General features: G+C 36.3%; 1 protein-coding gene across 6 annotated transcripts in view; it reads right to left on the bottom strand.

The window, feature by feature from the left end:
* Window positions 1-21,453, bottom strand: part of ANAPC10 (anaphase promoting complex subunit 10) — a 175,260-nt gene that overhangs the window by 94,672 nt on the left and 59,135 nt on the right. The window contains exon 5 of one of the 6 annotated variants that reach the window (XM_035292900.3): window positions 18,577-18,746. The exons of the other annotated variants lie outside the window; for them this stretch is intronic. Coding sequence (XP_035148791.1) covers window positions 18,690-18,746 — 57 coding nt within the window. The 3' untranslated portion in view covers window positions 18,577-18,689. Of the gene's footprint in view, window positions 1-18,576; window positions 18,747-21,453 lie in introns of those variants that run through there. 6 annotated transcript variants of the gene reach the window in all.

The raw sequence follows: 21,453 nt of genomic DNA, 5'->3' as shown, positions 1-21,453 counted from the left end.
TGCCTGTAATCCCAGCTACTCGGGAGGCTGAGGCAGGAGAATTACCTGAACCCAGGAGGCGGAGGTTGCGGTGAGCCGAGATCGCGCCATTGCACTCCAGCCTGGGTCACAAGAGCGAAACTCCGTCTCAAAAAAAAGGTAAAATCCCTCTAGTAATCCCTTACTATACACCCCTGGTCTCCCTCAGTGTTCCACTTTTCTGATGGACCTTCCACTGACATAGCAGATAAGCTGGAAGTCCAGGAGGGATGTTACCAAGGAAAAAATGTGCAACTGAGAGTTATATGTTGCTGTTTCAAGAAAAAGTTTATAGATCTGTCAGATAATTTAGAGATATATTGGTAACCAATATTTTAAAACTTAAGAAACAAAGGAGGTAAGTATTAATTCCAGGAAAACAGAATAATGCCTTAAAAAAATTTAAGCATTAGGACATGATATGACTCAGGTATAAAAATACTTACGCAATCATAATAAGGAAAACATGCATAATGATTTCAGAAAATACCACAAAAACCTATACTAGTAAGATGACGATAAGGGAAATAGATAAGAGAAGGAATGGGATAATAGAGCGAAATCCTGATGTGTTATAGCAGATATGATTAGATCAAAACTTTAAATATAAATATGTCCACATTATTTAGAATTATTCACATCTAATAGGCATCTATCTACATGCATTTAGAAATATGAAAGTAAACATTTCTATAATTTTTTAACAAAAATTGGCTAACATAGCTAACAGGACTGCTCCCAAGGAGTGGAACAAAAGTGTGAGGCAGGGTGAGAAGTGTGATTGTTCCAAGTGCTACTGCAAGAATTTTGGCCGGGCGCAGTGGCTCAAGCCTGTAATCCCAGCACTTTGGGAGGCTGAGGTGGGTGGATCACGAGGTCAAGAGATCGAGACCATCCTGGTCAACGTGGTGAAACCCCGTCTCTACTAAAAATACAAAAAAATTAGCTGGGCGTGGTGGCGCGTGCCTGTAATCCCAGCTCCTCAGGAGGCTGGAGAATTGTCTGAACCCAGGAGACGGAGGTTGGGGTGAGCCGAGATTGCGCCATTGCACTCCAGCCTGGGTAACAAGAGCGAAACTCCGTCTCAAAAAAAAAAAAAGCATTCCACACTACTTTTTTTTAAAAGATGCGGTCTTGCTATGTTGTTTGTCCAAGCTGGCCCTGAACTACTGAGCTCAAGCAATGCTTTTCCCTCAGCCTCCCAAGTAGCTAGTATTATAGGCAGATGCCATCATATCCAGCTCTTTCACACTTTTAACCTACATACATGTTTTACTGTAGTAAAAAACATTAAATTACACAAATTCAGTTAGTATAACTGAAAATAAAAATCTATGACTTAGTAAGTTAGCAAAACAAAAAAAAGAAAGGAAGAAACTTAACAATACCACGTCTAAACTACTTCAAGTTCAAAAACAGGCACTCAGTTATTGCTGAGGTACATATACACGGGTGGTAAAACTATAAAGACAACTCAGAAAATCATCATAAAAAGGCAGGATCATAATTTTCCCTACAGGGCAGGGGAAGGTTTTTGACAGGAACTGAGATACTCATAATGTTCTATTTCTTTCCTTTTTTTTAGATGTTTTATTTCTTATACCAAATAGATATGTGCCTGTGTGCGTGTGTGTGTGTGTGTGTGTGTGTGTGTGCGTGCACATGCATGCATGCATGAGCAAGTGTTTTATGGACTTTAGAGAACAGGGAAACACTAAGGACAAAAAGGAAACTCCAGAACACAGTTGTGGAGCTCCCCATGCTATCCACGAAGTTTAGTTTTTTCCAAGTCCTTCACACTCCAGATAACACCACGATTTGCTGCTACACGAGCTCTAAAATAAATGAACGTATTGAAATGTGCCATCTTAGAACAAAAATGAAACAGAATTATATGTATGGTAGGTATGAGAAAATCTTATACAAATTTAGACTGGTAGAGTAAATTGAAAAGTTCACTATCATTCTATCACCGTAATTTTTTAAATGTACTATTTATTATGCTGGGATTACAGGCGTGAGTCACTGCACCCAGCCCGATTATCATACATTTTAATAGTAAATAAATATCGAAAATGAAGAAAGGTTAAAACTAGACTTTAAGTAAACATGTCAGAAATGTATCTAAGAAAACAGGCTATTTGATAGCATGCCACTGGATTATAACCCACTGAGAAACAGGTGGGGGAATCATAAATTTCAAATGCCAAAAAGTCACTTTAAAACATTTTTTACATAAATCACTTAACTAAGTAAACAAATGCTTACTTTTACTTAAAAATCCAGATGAAGGCAAGGAACAATGGCTGATACCTACAGTCTCATGTCTTTGGGAGGCAAAGGCAGGCAGATCCCTTGAGCCCAGGAGTTTCAGAACAGCCTAGCCAATATGGCAAAACCCTGTCTCTACAAAAAAACACAAAAATCAGTGGGGTGTGGAAGCATGTGCCAGTAGTCCCAGCTACTCAGGAGCCTGAGGCAGGAGGATCTATTGAACCTAGAAGGTCTAGGCCCCAGTGAACCATGACTGAGCTACCACACTCCAGCATGGGTGACAGAGCAAGACCCTGTATCAAAAAAAGAAAAAAAAAATCCAATTGAAGCAGAAAGATACATGGAGACCAAATTACCTTTAAAAAAACTGATAACAAGCCTTTAAAAGGTCATTTTACACCTGGGCCTGGTGGTTCATGCCTGCAATCTCAACACTTGGGAGGTGAAGTGGGAGGATAGCTTGAGGCCAGGAGTTCCAGGCCAGTCTGGGCAACATAGTGAGATCCTATCTCTATAAAATAAAAATTTTTAAAAATAAAATAAATAAAAGGTCATTTCACAATCAAGCTGCTTTCAAAAGCGCTGTTAAAAAGCTAACTAAGACTAGGTGCAGTGGCTCATACCTACAATCCTAGCACTTTGGGAGGCCAAGGCAGGTGGATTGCCTGAGGTCAGGAGTTCAAGACCAGCCGGCCGGCATCACGAAAGCCTGTCTCTACTAAAAATACAAAAATTAGCCAGGTGTGCTGGCACATGCCTGTAATCCCAGGTACTTGGGAGACTGAGGCAGGAGAATCACTTGAACCCAGGAGGTGGAGGCTGCAGAAAGCCAAGATTGTGCTCCTGCACTGCAGCCCTGGATGACAGAGTGACACTCCATCTCAAAGAAAAAAAAAGAAGAATTAAAAAAAAAAAACGTTTAAGGCAGCTGGGCACAATGGCTCATGCCTGTAATCCCAGCACTTTGGGAGGCCGAGACAGAAGGATCATTTAAGATCAGGAGTTCGAGACCAGTCTGACCAACATGATGAAACCTTGGCTTTACTAATAATAGTAAAAATTAGCTCTGCATGGTGGTGAACACCTGTAATCTCAGCTACTCAGGAGACTGAGGCAGAAAAATCGCTTTAACCTGGGAGGCCGAGATTGCAATGAGCCGAGATCATGCCACCACACTCCAGCGTGGGTGACAGAGCAAGACTTTCTCAAAAAAAAAAAAAGCTAAGACCTGTAAGAAGCAGGCAACAAATTCAAAAGGTACTTTGATCAAGAGACATCACTTTCTACAGAGAATAGGTCACATGCAAAGCACTGGACATCAAATTGTAGTTCTCCACATTTACAATGAAAACAATGAGGCAATGAAAAATATGTTTAAAATTCTAAGAAAAAATATTTTCAAACTAGAATTACACAGCTAAGTAATTCTTACTGCAGGGTTATCACAATCCTATGTAGGTAATGAGAGATGCAGAATTCTGATTGCAATTTAATCTAAATATGCTTTGAGGAAATGTGGAATTCTGAAAGAGACAGGGAAAAAAGGTAGTGGGTGTTATATAGGAGTGGATGAAAGAGACATCATTAAGGCTGACTTCATTCAAGTTTTCTTGCTGTATGATTTTCCTTTTCTATGAGATAATAATAAATAAAAATGAACATTTTAGAAGCACTTACTCTTTGGAAGGCAGTTTTAAGGACTATAGATGTATTGATTTTTTTTTCAGCCTTCCCAAAGGCCTATGAGGTACATTATTCTTTTTTTTTTTTTTTTGAGATGGAGTATTGCTCCATCACCAGGCTGGAGTGCAGTGGCACGATCTTGGCTCAAGGCAACCTTCACCTCCCAGGTTCAAGCCATTCTCCTGCCTCAGCCTCCTGAGCAGCTGGGACTACAGGTGTGCACTACCACATCCAGCTAATTTTTGTATTTTTTAGTAGAGATGGGTTTCACCATGTTGGCCAGGATAGTCTCAATCTCTTGTCCTCGTGATCTGCCTGCCTCGGCCTCCCAAAGTGCTGGAATTACAGGTGTGAGCCACTGTGCCTGACTGAGGTACATTCTTTTAATCTTCATTTTATATAAAAGATATCTGAGATTAACATTCCAAGGTTCATGGTTAAATGGCAGAGCAAAAATTCAAACCCCAACAGATGACTCCAAAGCCCATGCTATTGGATCTTTAGCAACCTAAAGAAATAGATGTAGTGAAAACTCTTAATTTCATGTGATTATATACAAAAGCATACTATTGTATGCTTTTTGTTTTGTTTTGTTTTGTTTTGAGATGGAGTTTTGCTCTTGTTGCCCAGGCTGGAGTGCAAAGGCACGATCTTGGCTCACTACAACTTCTGCCTCCTGGGTTCAAGTGACCTCCCTTAGCCTCCTGAGTAGCTGTGATTGCTGGGATTACAGACATGCACCATCATGCCCCGCTAATTTTGTATTGTTAGTAGAGATGGGGTTTCTCCATGTTGGTCAAGCTGGAGTTGAATTCCCAACCTCAGGTGATCTGCCCGCCTCAGCCTTCCAAAGTGCTGGGATTACAGGTTTTGAGCCACCATGCCTGGCCTATTGTATACTTTTAAGACCTATAAAAATGTAACAAATTTTAAGGCTTTGCTCCTTTCAGCTACCATTTACTGAGCTGCTACTATGTTCCAGTCACCAAAAACATTTGTTGCAATCATCCCAACATCACATCTCTAATTTATAGCTAATTTATAGGTAACTGAAGTTCATAGAGAGGTTGTCTAATCTGCCCAAGGGTTACCTAGCTAGTGACCTAGCTAGCCAGGATTTGAAAGTAATTTTCCCACCCAAATCCTGACTATCACCAAAGTAATAATCTTAAAGTATGTATGCCTAGAATAAAAATAAAAGAACATATTCTAAGATGAGTACAAGTGAATAAATATTGACAGCTCAAAAAGCCACAATTCTATATATGCTATAAAGAGATATGGGACTTTCAAGAGGTTTGAGAAGGAAGAAACTTACTCAACTGGGTGAAAGTCTCATAATACTTGTTTTATGTTAATAGTTAATATGCATGGAAATAATGAATGACAATGAGAACAAATAAAGTTCTTACTACAGACCTAGGTAGAGGTAAAAATCCAGTATATACCTCTAGTTACATTTAAAAAAACAGCTGAAGTAGTTCCCCAACCCAATGACCCACAAACACTTTGCTTGTAAGATCTGTGACTTCCATTGGTTCCATAATTCATATCTAACAGATTTCACTTATATAAGTGTAAAAATTTGCCAAAAATCCACCTTGAAATTTATTTTCAAAAGTATTTAGCTAAATCTAGAACATCTGTGTAACAACAGTTAAGGCAAAATTTTAGAAAATGAATATTTTGGAGAAGTAACAAATTTTATTTCCATACATTTTTGAAATACTGAACTAACTCTATTACTTATGGCTGAGATATCATAAAGCTTGACTTTATCTTGATGTGAATTACCATCATTTTGAGAAACATGTTAAAGTTTCTAAAAACTATAATCATCAACAACTGAGGAGAAAAGGCAAAGACCTTTTCTACTTTATTCACAAGTACCAACAAACAGCCCAGTGGGGAAATGGCAGCATTCCAGGTTGCCCTGTGATGAATTAAGCTTCATGGCAATCAGGAAATTCAGACATCTTAGGCTTAGAAAACTCACACAAGTTAAGGACTTGGTGTTTTTACTTCCCCTTTTAGAAGGCATAGGTAAGATTTATGTATTTTAGATGACAATCTCTTCCACATTGTGGATTCAACAAGAGATTAATACAACTAATAAGCAAATCGAGGAACAATTAGCAAGCATTATTGTCTACCAGATCTATTGACTAAAATTTAATAACTGGTCCCAGATATACAGCAATATCATCCTAATAATCTGAAGAAACAATAATTAAAGATTCACTCAACTATTATGAAATGTAAATGTGCATCTGAATGTTGATTGAGAAATGCAGAGTGAAATTCAGAGGCAAACAAACCTGAAATTATATCTTTATGAAAAACAGTCAAAATGGTAAAAAAAAAAAAAAAAAAAAAAAAAAAAAAAAACAGTTTCAGATATATATATTTATTACTTTATTAACTTCTACATAGAAAGTTTAAAAAATGTTGAATAATTCCGATAAACCTAAGGGAGACTGTGGAAGTTACGACTTCCATTTTACCAAATTTAAATCTAAAGCTCCCTATTATCTGGTAAATAATTTCTTGATGTTTTGTGAATCTGAAAGAAGGTTGAGATTGCCAACATACTAGACTACATTTCGCAATTCAGCAGCATAATAAGAGTAAAAATAAATGAAGTGAAACAAGATCAAAAATAAAAAATTATTCTAAGCGTCCATAAATATACTTCCTCAACATTCCTTGATTATGTAGGGTCAGCTGAAAAATTTGACTAACTCAAAACAATACTATCAAGAAGCCAAAATACTTAACAATCTGAATTCCAAGTGAAATACAGGACATTTATGATATTTTCAAATATATAATCTAGCCAAGATACACTCTACTTTATAAATAAAATAGATTTTAAAGGGCAAATGTCAATACTTAAATCAATCCTTCCTCACATGTATCTTCAACAAAATTTCTCACCTTCAATACTTTCTAACTTCATTTTTTCATTATTTTATAGCATATAAATACACAAGCCTTTTCTCTACTTTTTGATGTGCCAATAACAATAGTGCAACATACAGCCATGACAACTTATCCTATAAACAGAATCCCTCGCAAATTGAAAAATATAAGAACCAACAAATGTTTCACTACACTCAGAAAACACAGAGTCTTTATTCCAAGAGGAACTTTCAGTAAAAAAATGATGTGTGAACAGCAGACAGTGATGTTCACACAAGCATACTGCAGACAACCCAGCAGGCGGTTTTCTGTTTTTTTTTGGATTATGCTCTGGAGGTGCTGGCACAATGGAATTTCAATACCATAACTGCTTATTTCTCTGCATATCTTTAAAATAACAGGTAAAGAAAAAATTAACTTAAAAAAGTGTTTCTAATTCTTCTTTTCAAATGATATAATTTATAACCATTACACAAATAGAGAAGAAGCACAAAAGAGGGGAAAAAAGAAATAAAGTAACGTTCCAAAGGTTCAGTTTACAAGGACCTCACACAAAGTTTTTTTTTTCTCTGCAATTCTTACTAGAAACAGTATTATTTGCTAAAAATGCACTAGCTGCCAAGAACTATGGTCCATCTAAAGCAAAATGCTTAAGATGGAAACTGTGTTAATACAAAAAAAAAAAAAAAAGGCAGGATTCAGTATACAAATTTCGGTAAAATCTATTTAAAAATAAGATGAAGTTTTGATTTTGATATATTATTTTGACTAAAAAACAATTCTAATTATAGATAAAATACTAAAATACATAGTACTGTATTAAAACAATAAGTAATCAAATTTCAAGCTTTCTAATTAATCCTCTTTTTTTTGTAAGTCATTGGGAATTCAACACTAGTCTTGGTTCACATGATAGAACAATGAGAAAATTTTCCGAATGGTTGAACACTAACTCTGACAAGTGTGGAGAGCCAACTACAATACATTATATGGTAGCATAACCTGCCACCCACGTTGCTGAGAGAACAGCTTTCAAACACATGCACTGAGCTGTAAAACCGCAAAATCCCTTATTATACATTGTCTTTCTTACTTTAGGTAAAATATACCATCAATTCTTTCCATTATAAATCTTTTTTTATTACTATTTTTGAAGCCCATTTACAAGTTAACTGTTGTTTTCTGACAAAGTAAAAGATGCCTTTTGCAAAAAGAAAATGCAACAGGAAAGTTATCACCCTTTTACAGTAGTACAAATGAAGGCTGGTATCTGCTGCACAATTTCCCATAGATTTAACTGGAGGATCCATATTACCTAAAAGGAGTTTTCAGATACAATTCTTTTTTTTCTCTCTTTGAAAACAAAACCCTTATACTAGAGTTCACTAAGTTTCTTAAAGCATTTGAGAATATTTTCTTTCTTTAATAAAAGTTGAGATATTGCTTTGGGGAGCTCTTTAATACATAATTTTGATCATTACCAAAAAAAGAGAAAAACAAACTATCAAAATGTGTTAGAAAATAAATATTCTTTCTCTCTTTATGTATTTCTTCCCAACATTTTCCCCTTTCCTTCTGCACCAGCACAAATACAAACCTATACCAAAAAAAAAAAAAAAAAAAACTAGATTCAAGGAGATAATGCTGCCTTTGACAGTATTTGTCTTATATTAATGAAACATGTAAATGAAGAAAGACTGCAGAATGGCAGGGACACATCATACTTATTACAGCAATGTGTTTGCCAGAAATATGTTCTTACCTTTCAGAAAAGAGCTCACTGCAGCAGTGATTATCAAATCTAACAAAAGGCCTTGAGATACAGAATAAGAAAAGTGAAAAAATGAAAAACTTAACAACAGTACTTTTTAGAGACCGGTGAAGGTAAAAATCATTTCAAAAAATATGTGTATCTCTCTAACATTTTGCCTAATTAATTTCCCTGCAAAATTCTCCTTCCTATCCTTTGCAATTCCTTCCCCCCAACTCCCACCGACCATAACCCACCTCCACCCATAGTCCACTAACTGAATCACAGCATTCCAGGGCAGTTACAGGACATAACAGTTTCTTGTGGGGTTTTCATTTGCAATGTTGTTTGCAAAGAGAATTTTATTTGTAAGTGTTTCTATTATACTGACAAGGTCAATTAGTCTTGTGAACTACTATGGGTCTTTCTGCCTGATAGCTTGCTGGATCATTCAAGTGGTACTATTCATAACCTATAACTGAAGGCAGCCAATTAACTTCAGAAACATGACAATACTGGCTATCTAATGGGCTTTTTAGTTTATCTTAATAACACACTAAAGTAATATAATTTCCCCCAAATTGGTGGTATATTATTTGATAGAAACTACATTTTCCCCAAATTGAACTGATTTGGAAATTATGCTACATAAGTCACACACAGTAATTTTCATTTTGTAGAAGTTCACCATAAACATTCTGGAGTTTTTTTTTTAAACAATTATCAGCTATTATGCCCATTTTTCCTTATATGTTTATACAACTAAATAAAAGTATAAAATTTCTGCCAAGATGAAGAAAGTACTAATACTCTTCAAAAGCTAATGTAAAAACAAATTTGCATTTTACCTCAAATATTAAAAAAACCTTTAAGTTGTAAAATACTATTTATTTTTTTAAAAACACACCAAAAAAGAGAATTTGCATTAACTGAGTGTCTGCTTTTGACCACGTAATGTGAATAAGTACTTTGCAAACTTTATCCTACTTAATTCTTTCAGGAACCCAATAAGACAGATATTGGCCACCTATTCTATGTATGAGGAAACAAGTTTCAAAAGAGCCAAATATATCTCCAAGATTCACACAGCTAGTAAGTGGCAAAACTAAGATCAGAAACTAGATCTGTCTACTTGGTCAAACTGTGGTCTTTCAACATCACTCAGCCTAAAAAAATATGAGAAAATTCCTTGGTCATCTCCCCATGTTATCTTGTAAAACTGGATCACAGAATACTGCCAAGTTCCAAAGCCATTCTACAAAAGAATAATATCCAATTATTAATGATCAACAACTTGATGGAGATTAACGAAGGAGTAAAAGTTTACTAAGATACAACAATATTCTAGTTTTTTTCAAATCACTTGTAACCTAAATACACTCTCACATATATGAATTTTTGTGATCTTCTACACATATGCTTGCATTCACATGTACCTGCTCACATGCACACACACTCATCTAAACTGTCACACGTCAATACTCCTCATTTCCAAGGCTAAAGTATCGTCTGTCCATTATGCCAGCCCACAAAAAGGTAAAAAGCTGTCTTAATGCCATGGGCATCAAGATTATTAATTTCTTTGCAAAAAGAAATTTTTTAAATAACTTGCATAACTTTTTCATACTGTAATTTTTAAAAAACTATCTTATCTAATGAGTCAACTTAATGTATGTTCTAGTGAAAATTATGATTATCTACATTTTCACTTTATAAATTTATAAACATAGGCAATTTATTCAATTGTTGGGCCAAACTGCCCTAAAAGGAAATGCCTGTTACAGGGCACACACTGGGCATTTCTAAAAATCCATTACCACTCTCAAATTCTCTTCCTTTACATTGGCTACAGTGACTTTGAGGGCTTCATTCACTGCTTAATGGAAAAGTTTGCAAAAATATTTGTGCAATTAGGATAGACAGCGCTTTCTTGAAAATATTGGCTTGGCTAAAAGTCATGGCAGTTAAGATGTATATAAATAACTTTTAAAATACCCATTTATACCCCTTACTCTATAAATTTGTTCTACTCTGTAAATATTGTATTTCTTTTTAAAAATATATCCTGCAGAGAAAGTATAAGGGCTAAGAAGTAAAATTCAAAGTCATCCATATTATAAAGTCAGCTTTGTTTATTATTTTAAATAAATCAAAATAAATTCCATAAGCACAAAAAATTTCAAGAACAGAGAACAAAATTAAAAAAGGTATCCAAGTTAGTAAAACTATTACCTTGAAAAAGATCTAATATTTTGACACAATGGATTGAATAAAGATGTGCTCCAGTATATGAAGTTATTAACTAAATACTAGAAAGCTTAAAATTACTAAATTATTATTTTACATATGCCACAAAAAAAAAAATGCCACTGATGCTGTAGTTTCAAAGGATTAAATCTGTATATCTACTCCAATGCCAAGGGAAATTTCATTAAAATAAAAATAAATAAATAAATAAAACCTACATAGATTGTTCTCTCTATCCAGTTGTGATACAGAGAACACTGACATCAGAATGTCAAATATCAACATTAAAAAAAAATATTTCATGCTTAGATCCGACAGTAAGGAATTTAATCCAAGACAACTTATCCATTCTCTTTTACTTGAGCATGCCTCAATATATATATATATGACACATTTATCTAGCACTTTCCAACCTTATGAAGTCATGTATGAGTAAGGAAAAAGCAAGCAGCCATTACATATTACAAAGCTAACTGAGAAAAGTAGTATGGAAGGGCGTAAACTTATATTGACTACAAACTATTACATATTAGGTTCACGGTGGATGTTTTTACACAGCTTATTTCATTTAATTTTCACAACTACCCAAACAAGACGGGCATTATAATTTTCATTTTTTAAAGTAAATAAACAGGCTCAGAAAAAAACAGAGAAATTATACTCTCTCTCAAAGAAGTAACAGTACCAATATTCCAACTCTGATCTGACAGGCTCCAAGCCCCATGATTAAACCAGCATGTGGCAAAGACAATCTAGAAACATGTTCCTTTCTTTGGCTTAGTTCTCATCCTTCTGTTCTACTCTGAAAACAATATTTAAACCCCAGAATGCAGGTTATGAAACAGACTGGGTTTTTTCGCCTGTAAGCCAAGGTTAGAGAACTCTGCGTTCAATGGCAAGTACAATATGACTCTGGGGGAATATCAGCAAGTTTCGAATGACTATAACTTCAGGTTAAATGGAGTTCAGTGAGTCATGATAATTCCATGCTACTGATAGTCCTGAACTTGGTCAACAGAAAAGTTTCAAATTTGAATTCCATATTTGCCTTAGACAATCCCCTCTCAACACAAGGCAACTCTTCACTCAAAACAGTTCTTAGAGCCAGGAACACTTCTCAATGCCTTTCATCAAATTTCCTCATATAAATGATAAAATTTTTAAATTGATAAAGATATTGTTTAACTAGATTTTACAAACTGGCTGAAAATAACTTTGACTCAATTTTTACCCTTTTATTATCTCTTAAATATGAAGTGGCTACCTAAATACTAAGGTAAAACAGTGAAGGCACAAAGAGATTTCTTCTCATTCCTCAGTCTGTCCTTTTTCCCTAAAGTACCTTCCTTATCATACTTAGCCAGAGCTCATCACCTTTGAGCTATGATAAGAGGCAAATTAGGATTGTCCTAGATTCCCCAAAGCTATATTACATTCCCTTTGTCATTATCATCTTCTCTAAGATCGCATCTTATATCAGAAAGTAGGGCTAATAAGGTAGAATCAATTTCAGAACTAATCTGCCTTGGACTCTTTTCCTCAGTAAAGCTAAAACAGATGCCCCTCCACTCTCTTTAAAATAAGTATCAAAGACCACTGCAGAAACAAATTGCACAAATATTAACTAAGCAACTTATGTAGTAATTATTCGTCTACATGAGTGATCAAGACAGATAATGTCTTTGTGCTAATGAAAGCCATCAAAGACTTGTGGCCCCTGAAAATAAATATGCCATAAAATGACAAAATAAATGACTGAAGGCCAAGATTAGTGTATAGAAATAAATATATACAATTGTTACCATGTGGGTCACAAATTTGGTTCCAAGCTTCCTGACAGTCAACACAAGTGGGTATCGTTGTTGTTTCTGACACAGTGTAGAGATTCTTCTACTTACAGATTCATTTCCAAAGGGTCATCATTGAGTCTACTTAATCACATGTATCAATTTTTAAATATAGAACCAACTACTAGGCTGGGCGCGGTGGCTCAAGCCTGTAATCCCAGCACTTTGGGAGGCCGAGGCGGGTGGATCACGAGGTTAAGAGATCGAGACCATCTAGGTCAACATGGTGAAACCCCGTCTCTACTGAAGATACAAAAAATTAGCTGGGCATGGTGGCACGTGCCTGTAATCCCAGCTACTCGGGAGGCTGAGGCAGGAGAATTGCCTGGACACAGGAGGCGGAGGTTGCGGTGAGCCGAGATCACGCCATTGCACTCCAGCCTGGAACAAGAGCGAAACTCCGTCTCAAAAAAAAAAAAGAAGAAGCAACTACTAATACCAGCTATTGGTAGTTGACAGAGCTGACATATTTCCCCAGCCTCCTTCAATACAGGTCCATGGATAGATATTAAGAAGAAATTCTATAAAAACAATGTTACAAAACAATGCAGCCAAATAATAATATTCATAATTGCGAAAGAACATGCATGTTTTTCAAGCAGACCGAATTTAAAAAAAGAGATAGAAAATTCAACCATTGGAGGAATAGTCCAAGGATCTAGGAGTAAGCCATGGAAACTACCAGCATCTCAGTTATTTCTTATGCAAGTTTTATGTCTAATACTCTTTGCTGTAACTTATAATTAAGAAAATAAAACATTCAGATAAAGTTTTAGCAATTATATTAAAATAAGTACAGGCATATCCCAGATACATTGTGGGTTTGGTTTTAGACCACAGCAATAAAGTGAGTCCGTCACACAATGTTTTGGTTTCCCAGAGCATATAAGTTATGCTTATACTCTACTGTAGTCTATTAAGTGTGCAATAGCACCATGTCTAAAGAACAATCTACATATCTTCACAAAAAAATATTTTATTGCTAAAAATTGCTAACAATCCCCTGCTCCTTCAGCAAGTTGTAATTTTTTTGCAGGTAGAGGATCTCATCTTGACAATGATGGCTACTGACAGATTAAGGTGGTAGTTGCTAAAGGTTAAGGTAGCTGAAGCAATTTCTTAAAAGAAGACAACACTGAAGCTTGCCTCGTTTATTCAATCTTCCTTTCATGAAAAATATTCTCTGTAGCATGCACTGCCATTTAATAGCATTTTTCCTGACAGTAGAACTTCTTTAAAAATTGGAGTCAATCTTCTCAAACTGTGCTGCTGCTCTATCAACTAAGATGATGTAATACTATAAATTCTTTGTTGTCATTTCAAAAATGTTCACAGGCCCTTCACCCACTAAAAACTACTTTCTTAGCTCATTCATTAGAAGCAACTCTTTACCTGTTCAAGTTTTATAATGAAATTGCTGCAATTCAGTCACATCTTCAGGCTCCATTTCTTTTTGTTTGTTTGTTATTTTGAGATAGGGTCTCTCTCTGTAGCCCATGCTGAAGTGCAATAGCACAATCATGGCTCACTGGAACCACTGCCACCTGGGCTGAAGCGATCTTCCCACCTCAGCCTCCCAAGTAGCTGGGACTACATATGTGCACCACCACACTCAGTTAATTTTTTTTTTATTTCTTTTGTAGAGATGGGGGCCTTGCTATGTCACCCAGGCTTGTCTTGAGCTCCTGGGGTCAAGAGATTCTCCCACCTCGACCTCCCAAAATGCTAGGATTACAGGTGTGAGCCATCATGCCTGACCTTCAGGGTCCATTTCTAATTCTAGTTCTCTTGCTATTTCTACCACATCTGCAGTTACTCCCTCCAATGAAGTCTTTAGACCCTCAAAGTTATCCATGAGGCTTGGAATCAACTTCTTCCAAACACCTGTTAATGTTCATATTTTGACATTCTCACATGAATCACCAATACTCTCAGTAATATCTAGAATGGTAAGTTATTTCCAGAAGATTTTCAATTTACTTTGCCTACATCCATCAGATCATTTGCCACTATTTATGGCAGCTAATGCCTTAAGAAATGTATTTCTTATATAAGACTTGAAAGTCAAAATTATTCCTTGATCCCTGGGCTGCAGAATAGATGTTGTGTTACCTCCTTGGACATCTCCATTAAACCTCTTGTTGTGCACTGTCAATGAGCAGTAATATTTTGAAATATTACTGCTATGTGCATTGTCAATGAGCAGTAATATTTTGAAATAAATCTTTTTCTCTGAGCAGTAGTTCTTAACAGTGGGATTAAAATACTCAGGAAACCATGCTCTAAACAGATGTGCTGTCATCCAGGCTTTGTTCTTCCATTTATAGCACATGGGCAGAATAGATTTAGCATAATTCTTAAGGGCCCTAGGATTTTTACAACAGTTGTGATACTTTCAACTTAAAGTCACTAGCTGCATGAGCCTCTAACAAAAGAGCCAGCCTGTCCTGTGAGGCTTTCAATCCAGGCACTGACTTCTCTCTATGAAAGTTACTTGGCATCTTCTTCCAGTAGAAGGTTGTTTTGTCTACACTGAAAATGTGTTGCATGGTGTATCTACCCTCATCAACTATTTTGGCCATATCTTCTGGGTAACTTGCTATAGCTCCTCCATCAGCACCTGCTGCTTCACCTGGCTCTTTTATGTTATGGAGATGGCTTCTTTTCTGAAATCTCATGAACCAACCTCTGCTAGTTTCAAGCTTTTCTTCTGTAGCCGCAACTCTCTCAGCCTACCTAACATTGAAGAGAGTTAGAACTTTGGCTAAAGGGAATGTTGTGGCTGGTTTAATCTTCTATCTAGACTACTCAAACTTTCTCCATATCAGTAATAAGGCTGTATTGTTTTCTTATTATTCATATGTTCACTAAAGTAGCACTTAATTTCCTTCAGGAACTTTTCCCTTGTATTCACAACTTTGCTAAATGTTTGGAGAAAGAGGCCTAGTTTTCAGCATATCTTGGCTTTCAATGTGCCTTCCTCATTAAGTTAATTCTTTCTAGCTTTTGAGTTAAAGTTGGAGATGTGAGACTTTCTTTCACTTGAACAGTTAGAGACCATCATCATTAGTTAGAGGCCTAATTGAATTAGGCCAATTAATGAGGTTATTAATTGACCTAATTTCAATACTGTTGTGTCTCAAGGAATAGGGAAGCAGCCAGTTGGTGGAGTAGTCAGAACACAACATGTATCAATTTAGTTTGCTATATTATATAAGCATGGTTCACAGTGTCTCAAAGCAATTACAATAGCATCACTAAAAATCACTGATCACAGATTACCATAAGATATTAACAATAATAATGAAAATGTCTGAAATATTATGAGAATTACCGAAATGTGATAGAACAAGAATTGAGCACATGCTGTTGAAAAAAATGGTACCAATAGACTTCCTTGACACAGGGTTGCTACAAAGCTTCAATGTGTAATAAAATACATTATCTACAAAGTGCAATAAGGTAAAAAGCAATAAAATGAGGTAGGTCTGTGTAGTACTTAGTGGATAATGAAAACAGATGCAGTAATGTTTAAAGAACTATTCATTTTTTTTTTCATGAATCTCAAAGAAGCTGCAATTAGGGAATAAATCAACAGCCACATAGTTATTATTCATATGGTTACTGTAAGAAAAGACATTCTATGTAAATTACATATATAGATTGGCCAGATTCACCATAATTAAGTGAAATGAAGAGAAGGAGCCAAGAGGACTTTGAAGGACATTATAATTTTCCTAAAAATCTTAATTTAGTCCAAGGATACTAATAAATAAAAGCAGAATGAGTACCTTTTTTACTCAATCTTAGAGGATTTCACATAGTGAAATTACTTAGGTTAACTCATACAAAATTGAAAAGCTGTATGTTAACGAAAATAAGATTATTTTAAGTAATATTTTTAAAAATTTGAGTGAAAAAAGAACCGCATGTTCTCACTTACATGCGGAATCTAAAGGTGAACTCACAGAAGCAGAGAGTAGAATGATGGCTACCTGGGGCTGAAAGTAAGGGGGCTCTTGGGAAATATTGGTCAAAGGACACAAAATTTCAGTGAGACATAAGAAATAAGTTCAAGTTATCTACTGTGCATCACAGTGAGTACAATTAATAACAATATATTGTATACTTGAAAACTGCTAAGACAGATTTAAATATTCTCACCACACAAAATGACATATATGTGAGATATTACCTATGTTAATAGCTGGATTTAGTCAGTCTACAATATATACAAATATCAAAACATCATTATGAGCACCATAACTATACATAATTTTTTGTCAATTTAAAATACTAAATTTAAAAATTAGTAAAATAACACTAGCCTAACCAGTTTAGAGAGGTGGAATCCATATATTTTCTAATTTTAGTTGTTCTCACAGATAAAATAGATATACTAATACAGTAAAATAGTATTTTACATGTCACTGGTTATAAGTTTCAATTATAATTAATTGTATTGATTTTTATTATAAAATTAGAGAAGTTTTCCTATTAAAAAAATATTGGGGTCCGGGCACAGTGGCTCACACCTATAATCCTAACACGTTGGGAGGCTGAGGAGGGCGGATCACAAGGTCAGGAGATCGAGAACATCCTGGCTAACATGGTGAAACGTGTTTCTACTAAAAATACAAAAACTTAGGCAGGCCTAGTAGCATACACCTGTAATCCCAGCTACTCAGGAGGCTGAGGCAGGAGAATCACTTGAACCCTGGAGGCAGAGGTTACAGTGAGCCGAGATCATGCCACTGCACTCCAGCCTGGGTGACAAGGTGAGACTCCATCTCAAAAAAAAAAAAAATGGGGGTACTCATTTATTATAAAAATTTCATCTCTTTAGCAGCATATACACAGTCTCAGGGTAGAAATAAGAAAAATGGTAGTTTTGCCAGTGTGCTATAATTATTATTATTTTATGTAATTTTTTTTGAGATGAAGTCGTGCTCCATTGCCCAGGCTCAAGTACAGTGGCGCGATCTCAGCTCACTGCAACCTCTGCCTCCAGAGTTCAAGTGATTCTCTTGCCTCAGCTTCCTGAGTAGCTAGGATTACAGGTGGTAGATGCGCCACCATGCCCAGCTAATTTTTTTGTTTTAGTAGAGACAGGGTTTTACCGTGTTGGCAGGCTGGTCTCAAATGTCTGACCTCATGATCCGCCTGCCTCAGGCTCCCAAAGTACTAAGATTACAGGCGTGAGCCATCGCATCTGGCCTTTTTATAATTATTATTTTAGCTAAATGTGCCAGGCAAACCCTAAGAAACCCCCTTGTCCTGACTGATGAGGAAGAAGATTCAGAGAAGATTATGTATTTTCAATATGAGGGATCTACCATTATGTGGTAGTTTTATCTGGTAGCAAAGAATGGGAACTTAGGAGACATGGAAGAACCAGAACAAGAATTTAATCTTTTCATTATCAAAAATAAGTAACAGAAAATTCACATAGCTATTTAGCAAACATGTTAATCTGGAAGAAGATTACATCTAAAGACTTTAGGCTCAATAAAGATTAACATAAACAGTTCATGTGTTATCTGAACAATTTCCCTACTATTGCCTCATAGTTATGGCACTACTTAGTCTGAATCTAGATCTTTTCTCATTTTAAGTTCCTTGAAAGCCTCCTCTACATATTGCCTCTGTCTTAATTAAGTACCAGAAATCAAAACTAGTTGTGGGTCATCCAATTAGCTAATTATCATTCTTAATTAGCTATCTAATTACAAAGTAGGCAATCGATTCTAAAATAGTGGTGAGACAGCTAAGCTACAGTTTCTTTTCTGTACCATCAACTAAAATTTCAAACACAAGAGGAAAGATCCCCAAACATCTATAAACACTTGTATGAAGAATTATCTTAGTCCCTGTATGAAGGAGAAATGGACACAGAAAAGTGTCCATTCTCTTTTATTCCCAGTTTCTGCTCCAATATTCTCATTCCTTTATTCTGAGACCTGAAGATTCACAGACTCTTCATTTACCACATGTAAAACACAAGGCTGAAAAAAAAAATAAAGTTCCTGAGTATGCTCACCTCTATTAAATATACTTTTAAATTATGATGAAATGCTTCAGCAGGTAGCTTCAGCAAGATTTACTGCAGCTCTTTCTGCTGATTACCATTGTTTTAAACAGCAACATGTTAGTTGCCAGGAATATTTACTCAAAACTTACCGCAGGATGAGGGGACATACTAAAAAGCGTGTGTGTGTGCATTTACATGTGTGTGTCCATGAAACCCAGGAAAAGTGGCCAAGTATGAGAGAGCTCAGTAAATGAAGACTATTAGAGACACTAGCTTCTTGTTCAAGTCTATTGTTCTTTCTCCTTGCTATGTCTCTACCTTTGCATCTATTTTATTCATTTATTCATTCTATAGCATTGTCTTCCCATATCTTATATATGTACTCCTCTACTTTATAACTTCACTTTGCATTTGACCCTTCACCTTACCCACTCTTTTCCATATCACTATTTCTCAATATCAGATCTCACTGATGCTAACTTTGCCTCTGTTTCTTCTGAGTTAAATTTCCAAGGCAAAAAAAATTAAAAATAGAAATACCCTGTGATCCAGAAATCCAACATCTGCATATGTACCCAAAAGAGCTAAATGAAGATCTTAAGATACATGTACACCCACTGTTCACAGCACTACTATTCACACTAGGCAAGAGGTGGAAACAACCCAAGTGACCGCTGAGAGAAAGAATAGATAAGCAAAATGAAGTACATACATTTTGTACCCGCTAAATACTTTTTGGTCTTTAAAAAAAAGGAGGCTGGGTGAGGCGGCTCATGCCTGTAATCCCAGCACTTTGGGAGGCCAAGGCCGGCAGATCACCTGAGGTCAGGAGTTCAAGACTAGACTGCCCAAAATGGTGAAATCCTGTCTATACCAAAAATACAAAAGTTAGCTGGGAGTGGTGGTGTGTGCCTGTAGTCCCAGCTGCTCAGGAGGCTGAGGCATGAGAATCACTTGAACCCAAGAGGCAGAGGTTGTAGTGAGCCGAGATTGTACCACTGCACTCCAGCCTGGGTAACAGAGCAAGATTCTGTCTCAAAAAATAAAAAATAAATTAAATTTTAAAAAATTGAAAAAGGAAATCCTGTCACATGGTACAACATGAACCCTGAGTGCATTATGCTAAATAAAGTAAGACAGTCACAAAAGGACAAATATTGTATGGTTCCACTTATATGAGGTACTTAAAGCAGTCAAATTCATAGAAACAGAAAGTAGAATAGTGCTCACCAAGGCCCGAAGAAGTGGAAAACTGGGAGTTGTTATTTAATGGCTATAGATTTTCAGTTTCGCAAGACAAAAAGTTCTGGAAATGTGTATTCACAACCATATGAACACTACTGAACTAACTGCAAATCAAAAACTAGTTCAGTTGGTAAATTTTATGGTATATGTTTTTTGCAATTAAAAAAAAGTTTTTAAAATGTCTAAGACAGAGAATCTGATTTGCCCAGATAATTTTTTTGAAGCAAACTAAACAAGCATGGGTCAATGGCAAACCTATGAAGTAACTGCTGGTACTGTCAGAGGTGTGTGAAACCAGAACTACTCCATCTTGAATAGGAGCTGGCTTAACTGAGGGTGAGACTTACTGGGCTGCATTCCTAGACAGTTAAGGCATGCTAAGGTACCAGATGAGATACAAGGTCAGCAAAAAGTACAGGTCATAAAGACCTTGGTGATAAAACAGGCTGCACTAAAGAAGCTGGCCCAACCCCACCAAAACCAAGATGGCAACGAGAGTGACCTCTGGTCCTCCTCACTGCTACACTCCCACTAGCACCGTGACAGTTTACAAATGCCATGGCAACGTCAGAAAGTTACCCTATATGGTCTAAAAAGAGGAGTCATGAAGAACCCACTCCTGGTTTAGCATGTCATCAAGAAATAACCATAAAGATGGGCAATCAAGCAGCCCTCAGGGCTGCTCTATCTAGACAGTAGCCGTTCTTTCATTCCTCTACTTTCTTAATAAACTTGCTTTCACTTTACAGATTTCCCCTGAATTCCTTCTTGCGCAAGATTCAAGAACCATCTCTTGGGGTCTAGATCAGGACCCTTTTCCTTGTAACATCTTTCTGGTACCCACTGAAGGGACTATTCTGCAGTTAATCAAAAGCTAACAACTTTGGGTAAGTGGTGGGGTCCTGTATGCTTATTTACCAACTTTTTAATTAAATGCCTACTGTTTCAGACAATGTGCTAGGTACTCAGCCAGGGGCCCACCCTTGCTCTGAGCAGCAGGCTGTATCTGCCCAGTATGTTTTCCTTATAAGAGGGATTGATAATCCGCATTTCTAAAACCATGTCATTTTCATTTTCATAAGTAAAGTGCATATTTCTACTGAATTGTATCCTGTCATATGGTTAAATAAAGGGTTTTTAGATTTTGTGGGGTTTTTTTGTCTTCTTTGGCCTAGGCTGTTACCTACCATTGCTACTCTTTTTTTTTTTGAGATGGAGTTTCGCTCTTATTACCCAGTCTGGAGTGCAATGGCACGATCTCGGCTCACCGCAACCTCTGCCTCCTGGGTTCAGGCAATTCTCCTGCCTCAGCTTCCTGAGTAGCTAGCTACTCTTAAAAGAAACAGGGCAGGTCTTCTATAACTGCTGCAAAAGATCCCTTGAAAAAAAGTGACCTTAGAGGACAATCCTCCTGAAAGAAACCCCATCAACTTCTA

The sequence above is a fragment of the Callithrix jacchus genome, chromosome 3 (genome assembly GCF_049354715.1).
Source record: "Callithrix jacchus isolate 240 chromosome 3, calJac240_pri, whole genome shotgun sequence".
In the NCBI taxonomy this organism is placed as follows: domain Eukaryota; kingdom Metazoa; phylum Chordata; class Mammalia; order Primates; family Cebidae; genus Callithrix; species Callithrix jacchus.
The sequence above is the reverse complement of the archived record's forward strand: the minus strand, read 5'-3'. Positions and strand labels throughout refer to the sequence as shown.